Consider the following 7,072-nt stretch of genomic DNA (forward strand, 5'->3'; position numbering starts at 1 on the left):
AGGACAAACAAAGTCAAGCAAATCAGGACTGTGAAAGCCCTCTGTGGTTTGGGTGTTGGTAGTGTAAGTGGATCATAGTAAGTAGGACAGCTAAAATGACACAGACAGTCCTAGATGTGTCTCATTACCTCTCCCTCTCAGGGAACCTGGTCAAGTACCAGTCCATGTGAGCAGACAATGCAGACTGGCTAAGGACAATACCCATTTCAGAAGGCTTTGATCATAAGTGAGGTTTCATCCATTTTAAATAATGTGACACAGTTTTAGGAAAAATCATCTAAGCTCTTTAGTAAAGTGCGTTTTCATTTAAAATAGTTTAAGTCTTTAATTTAAGTCTCAACAGTGTGATTTGTCTTCTCACAGTCATCTTGTCTCTGAATAGTGTGGAATATTCTTTTACTTTGCCCCCCACTTCATTTCACATGCACAGGAAGGATCTATTGACAGCTGGCTTTGGATGCAAGCAGCAGCATGACTGAAGCTGAGATGCATCTGAATCAAACAGACAGGGACGGCCTCTATCAACCTATGTGTCGAAATAAAAGCATCTCCGACATGAAAGGCAGGATCTCCATGGTTTCCCCGGGAGCTGGGCCTCGTTACCATGGGAGTGGAAGGCGCTATTGGAAGAGGAAAAACACAGAGAGACAGTATCATCTTTCCATGTACGGAACCTAATCATGCACAGTTTATTTTGCCTTGAGTTTAAACATGCTCACCGTTGTGCTATTATAAGTTTTTTTTCTTCATTGTAAAAGAGACTATTGTTTTATTATGTTCTGTTTATCTAATCAGCATAATTGTGTTTGTTAAGAAGTTAGTTAATCAAACAAATCCAGCTATTTTTGAATCCACCCCACCTGTCACATGACGTGTACCGTGACAGACTGTTTGCCTAACTGTGTAATGGCTATTCAAATAATATTGTGCAGGCCTTGTCCTGATTGTCCTAATGCATTTAACCATCCCAACAGCATGTGCGGTCCAGAAGCGTGATCAGACCCAGGGGGCAACTGGGAATTTAACACAAACAACTGACGTGTTACACAAGGCCTGGTGAGTTTTTATTAGCCTACATTTTTATTGATGTGCAGTCGAGATATCCAATAACCAAACAGCCATGCTTATGAGTAATTGCTTACCCCAGGGAGACCATACACCTTGGTTCTGTTTATATAAGTCTGATCTGATGTGAGGAAGTTCACCCTACAGTATGTTTGGTTGTTATGTACTGAACAGGTCACGCTTGGACTCAGCTCCATGCAGTCCCTGAGGTGATTGAGTGGGTGGTGGTAACACAGGGCAGGTGCTCAGGCTAAGTGATGAGTCTGCTACGTGCAGACACAGCAAGGTTTGTTCTCGGCCTTATCGTAAACTGTGAATGTCTATACAGAAAACAGTATGTGAGGCAGTTGCATCCGGTTTATTCTGTGCCATTGTTAAATGGATGTTGTAACTGACAAGACAAAGGCAGAGGGAACACTGGAAATGTCAATATTGTGGGACATATTTAGTAATTAAACCTGAGACCAAATTTTTCAATTCTACAAATAATCTCGTCGTAAAACTACAGTCATTTATCATTTTAAGGCAAAACCAAGGCAACACCATGCTGTTAAAATATACTTATTAACAAGTAAAATACATTTTCACAAGTAGGATGCATTTAGTCAAATAAAAAATTCTCAATTATCAAACTTAAAACTAGATTTATTTCAGTTCTACAAATTTAAAAGTACTGTGCAATCTGTAATGTTGGGCAAAACACACTGTTATTAAATGATATCTTATTAATGAGTTGAAAGATTTTCATATGAATTCCCCTTATATATCACCTCCATTAAATACTGCAGACTGCAGTCAGGCATTGCGTGTGTGTGCGAGTCCCTGTGTGTCTGTTTCAGTCAGATCTGGTTTCATCTTAAGGGATGTGTCATCACACCATCTAATGACGCAGCTCAAACACAGCATACAGCCTGCCCATGACTTCCTCTAATAGGGCACAAAGATGAACAGAGAAGGCAGAGTGGGCTGTAAATGGTGATGTCATTGCCTTGGAAAAAAAAGCAATCACTCACAACATCACTGCTGACATCATGGAATATTTTGATCCCTTTTAATCAGGTAATTTGATTAAAGCTGTTTAATATTAATGCAGATCAAATTTGGCTTTTAAAAGGATTTAACTATCTTATATTAAGTATATAAGATGAATGTATGAATGCAGCCAGCTTTATTAACTATTAAAAAACATTAGTGAGTGACCTGTAATGATTATTAGACATACGTGGCTTAAACTCGGACTGCTTTGTCCGAACAACATCCTGCCTTTGAGATCTGAAGGCCATTTATAAAGGACATTTGATATGTTGCAGTGGGAGCTGGATTACAAATTACAAAAGAGGTCTGCTTGCCTCCGTCACTCCAATTCCAAAGTTCCTATCCTGAGAGCATAAGAAGGAGGGATAAAGGACCAACAATGACATTTTAAGGTGTACATTATATGTTTTGGCACAGTAGAGGAGCCTGGTAAAACACAAAAGGAGATAAGGAAACTGGTTTGAACAGGCGCATTTACGTAGGGAGCTCTAAAACCGACAAGTGAGATATAGTAGGGGAAGGGGAGAGTTTGTATTTCTTGGTATGAAAGCATTTTCTTTCCATTACAAGAAACAAGGGAACACTTGATATGCTTTAAGGCGTACAGAGCTGAATGGAAGAAGGACTTTCAAAATATCTGGTACCTGATAATTTCTAAATGTAGTTGTTGTCAATTCCAGCCCATTACTTTGAAATTGTAAATGTGCATTAGCTGGGCGAAGGCATCCTGGTGAACCATGGTAACCAGGCAACTGTTTTCAGACACTCGAGATTAAGCCAGTGCACTTCCCCTGTTGTGCGTTTACATTCATGATGCATAGCTCTTAGAGAGACAGATGTTTCCTACAGATAATGTGAAATCTCTTTAAGTCATCAGTAATCAAACACTGCAGATTCTGTACAAAAAGCCCAAACAAGTTTCTCCATCTGTCAGTGATGCAGGATATTGTATGTTAATCATGTTCAAATGTCATAATAGCAACTACATTTTCTGAGTAAACTGTCATTATACGTTTCTTAATGTGATATAATTTTTGTTGAAACAGGTCAGTAAGGTATCACGTATTATGTGTGTACACGTGAGAAAGGTTAGAAAGAATCTTGATGATTTTATTGGTTGGACTAACCCTCAGTGCATCATCAGGTCCTCAATGAAAATGAATTTCCGAGAAGTAGTTTCCCTGGAGGTTAAAGTGCCTGATTCATGTGATCTGAAAGCTAATCTTAATTGCTAATAAGCCATTATTATGTCTTTTTTTATGTTCCCATTGAAAGATAACCATTTTGTATGGGCGGCACCAGCTTGGATCAAGGCCTGAAAGCTGCTATAACCAACGGCTTTATAAAGCCATTGAAAGAAGATAGACCAGTGGAAATCCCCCCCGAATCCTATCAGCGGTTGACCAGCACGGGAAATCACGGGTAATTCTCATTTATTACAGGGTATTTCACAGCTGAGTCAACACTCCATACAAAAGTGTCCAGCAGTATCAGCCTCTTCACAGGCCCTGAAAACACATTCTGTGCAGAGAGGTATTGTTGAAAAATGTAAGTTGTGTGTGTGGGATGTTTATAGGTGTCTTTGTCAGCAAGGAGATGCTCCTCTAACACAAAAGCCTGAGTATTAGGCCGTGTATTTTAGAAACACAAAACCTTTATTTCCATCGCAACAACTGAGAGGGGATTGCAGGGCTTCATGGCTACGCTGAATCTGTACTCCAAACAGAAAGTGGATCATGAGCTATATTTGTCTGAAGGCTTCTCTCAGTGGCACAATACAAACTGCAGAATCTAGTACAATATTTGCTTTATAAAGCATGCACCATTATAGCCATTGAGCTTTAAAACTAATCTCCCAGCAGGTTATTATTATAGCCTCAGCCACGATAGCTATTTATACTGTATGTATTTGTTGATGCCTCCCCATCTTTTCACATTACTGTATGTCATTTTGTCGTATACTGTATAACCAGCAGTTGTCAGTCCCCTAACAGAGCTTTTCTGAGCCCTGAGAAACCTATTAATCTTTAACTAGGAGCTATAGTGGCAGCCAGTGCTTTTAAGCCCCATCTTTATTGCTGAAAGCAGCAGGATATACTTGACTGGAGTCCACATTAAGAGCCGCCGCTCTGTTCAGTTGGGTAAACATGTATGTATATTGCATCGAGAAATGCTGTTTTTCGCCTTGAACTTAAATGGAGTATGCTTTCTCTGTAGTTGCCTGAAAAGACGCGTGTTTGTGTAGCTTCAGGATTAACTGCACTGCTCATATGTAGATTCTTTAGTTTAAATTAACCCTCTAAATAAATGACTTAAATTCTAGTTCTAATAGTTATTTCCATCTACAGCAAGGTTAGGACATAGTTCTGCTCAAAAGTTTTGTAAAATTACAAAAAGCACGATTTATAAAAAAGTCTAAGCAGCTCTAAACAGTAGTAGGTTTTATAGATCTAAAGTGAGTGTCTGTTTCTGTGACTGAATACAATGTTGTTCAGTCTTCATTTAATGTAACAAATGTTTTCTCTATCATAGTGTGGAAAAGCAGATTAATATTATGCATACTCAACGGTGAAAACTCCCCTCTAAGGTTACCATTTGTAGTGATATATTTAATCATCGGAAAGGTCAGGAAGAAAACAACAGGCTTAGGAGAAATAGGAGACGCCGGTTGTCTCACGTAAGCTGGACTTTCTGCCACATTAACACACAGGGAAGGCGAGCCTTTAAATCATAATATTAACATTTGTGTTTGTTTTGGAACAGTTATAAGGTGAAGATTCACTTTTTCTTTGGTGTTTTAGTGGAATAATCTTTATCTTTAACACTCAGATCTAAAAATGCATATAGAGAAAATTGGGTGAGTTCTCGTTGCACTGGACAATTCAGAATATAACATTGAAACCTCATAGGTCAGTCCTTTTTTTAAAAAAATGAATTAAAGACAGATAACTTCAAGGTTTAACATAATTTAATCATTATAAAATCTCAATTTACAATACAAAATAGAAAATAAATAATTGACCACATAAATAATCAGTGAAGGAAGTACTTTATAATGTCACAATGCTAGAAAGAGGCAAATCACAGTCGCCCAGGAGATAGTCTCTCTTCAGGGTGGACATTTTGTTCACCACTTTAAAGCGAAGGGAGCGCTGGCTGAGGTCTTCCTCTGATATGGCATCAAAGAAGAAATCCTCATTGAAGATTGGGTTGCGGCTCTTTCGGATGACTGTGCTGCGTTGCTTCTGGATTTTCCCGGGAACCAGGGACAGGCTTACGCTGCAGTTGATGATCTTGGGGTCTACAGAGAGAGGATAGAGGCCCTCAGCGCTGATCAGTCGAACCCGCAGTCTTTGGTTTTCCAGGCAGTACTCTGCTGAGAGTCTCAGGCTGCCGTCTTTCCCTATGGGTACCATTCTCTCCTTCATTACCCTCTCTCTGTGCAGAGTCAAGTCCATGGGGAAGATGGTGGGCGGCGCCAGGCTGTAGCTGCTGGGCAGGCCTTCAACTAAGCCCTCAGAAGCCCTCCTCATGACATTGGGGCTATTGTCTGTGGAGCTGCCTTCATCTGTGGACAGGGAATTGTTCCTGGACACCATTGCCTTCCTCATGTTCCTTGACAACAGCAGTTCATGGCTCAGCGCTTTGAAGAGGGAAGACTTGGCAGGGCACCTGGTCAGCAGCGGCGAGCTGAAAGGCGAGGATTCGGTAGAGGAAGTGGTATCGCTGTCCAGAGTGGCCTGCCAGTTTAGAGTGTATCCTCTCGGGGAAAGCCTGGAGGTCAGGGTGTTCAGGCTGAAAGAGGAAGGAGAGGCGGACGGCGAGATGGAGGGGGAGACTTTGGTGCACACGCTGGATCGACTCCTGGGCAGCAGCAGGGGAGACGAGCCAGGATCGGAGTGGAAGAGCGACTCCTTCCTCCTGGTGTGGGGGCTCTCCAGTAAGGTGCAGAAGCCGTAGCAGGTCTGAGCTTTGGCCAGGTGTGGAAGGGACAAGGCAGCCTGGCTCTGGGGATCAGCATTGGTGGTCTCCTCATCACTGCAGCCATCATAAGGGCTCTCATCCACACTCTCCACCTGAATAATGTGAGGGTTGATGGCCTCGTGGTGGGTTACCTCTATTTCAGGGCTCACCCTCTCACATGGAGACAACTTAATTACACGAGCAGCTCGACTCTGCTCTGTGTTCTTCACCTCCTGCATGGACGGGATGGTTGGGGGGATGCAGAACTCTGGGATGTTGTCAGGGGTGATGACGTTAGGACAAAGTGAAATCCTTTTGGCTTTGTCGTTTTTTTCTCCAAACATGATGTCACTGATTTTAAAGCTGAGTTCAGCTGAAGGAATAGGCATGTTAGATCTCTCCACTGACACACGGATCTTCTCCACCACCCACATGGGTCCTATGGTAGAAATTAGGGAACTGTAAAATCAGAAGGATATGACAGTAAGTCTCTGTGTTGTGTTCTGAAATCAAACACACATTTAAAAGTCTTATAAAAAAAAGAAAACAGCATAGTATAACAACAATTATTTTCTTACCTTATTTTCTGAAGTTATGAGTAATCCACAAGTTTGTCCTGAACACGATTGGATGACGGCTCCAGCTGAAGATTGAGGCTGTTAGGAGAAATCTGCAAGGTTCTCTTGACAGCAGATGGAGGTTCTCTCTTGTCAAGACCAGCACATCTGTGGCTGTTTGAGAAACGTAGACAGTTTAAATCAAGCAGAAAACCAGTGAATTTAGCACACGCCCCCTGTGCTGCTCAAACAAGATCCTCCCTCTCTCCTTGGCCGCCAGTCCCCATGGAAATAACCAAACGACAACAAAGGTCCCCTGTAGACACAGTAGTAACCACAGTACAATTTATAGATACGCTTAGTACTTTAAGTGAAAAACTTCCTAAAGATGAATATTTTCACTTTTGCTTTTAAATCGGATGGTGTGTATGACCTTATGCTGTGAACACTGA

At 41.4% G+C, this 7,072-nt stretch overlaps 1 protein-coding gene across 1 annotated transcript; it reads right to left on the reverse strand.

The window, feature by feature from the left end:
* Positions 1-5,150: 5,150 nt before the first annotated feature.
* On the reverse strand, positions 5,151-6,680 carry c2cd4a (C2 calcium dependent domain containing 4A). Its single transcript, XM_069687099.1, has 2 exons — positions 6,642-6,680; positions 5,151-6,502 (listed from the first exon to the last, which is right to left on the reverse strand). The coding sequence occupies exon 2, from the start codon at positions 6,495-6,497 to the stop codon at positions 5,151-5,153; it is 1,347 nt and encodes a 448-aa protein (XP_069543200.1). The 5' UTR covers positions 6,498-6,502; positions 6,642-6,680.
* Between the last annotated feature and the right edge of the window lie 392 nt (positions 6,681-7,072).

This window comes from Semicossyphus pulcher, unplaced genomic scaffold (genome assembly GCF_022749685.1).
Source record: "Semicossyphus pulcher isolate SPU_LCO1_2020_fin unplaced genomic scaffold, fSemPul1.0.p SCAF_8, whole genome shotgun sequence".
Taxonomy (NCBI): Eukaryota; Metazoa; Chordata; class Actinopteri; order Labriformes; family Labridae; genus Semicossyphus; species Semicossyphus pulcher.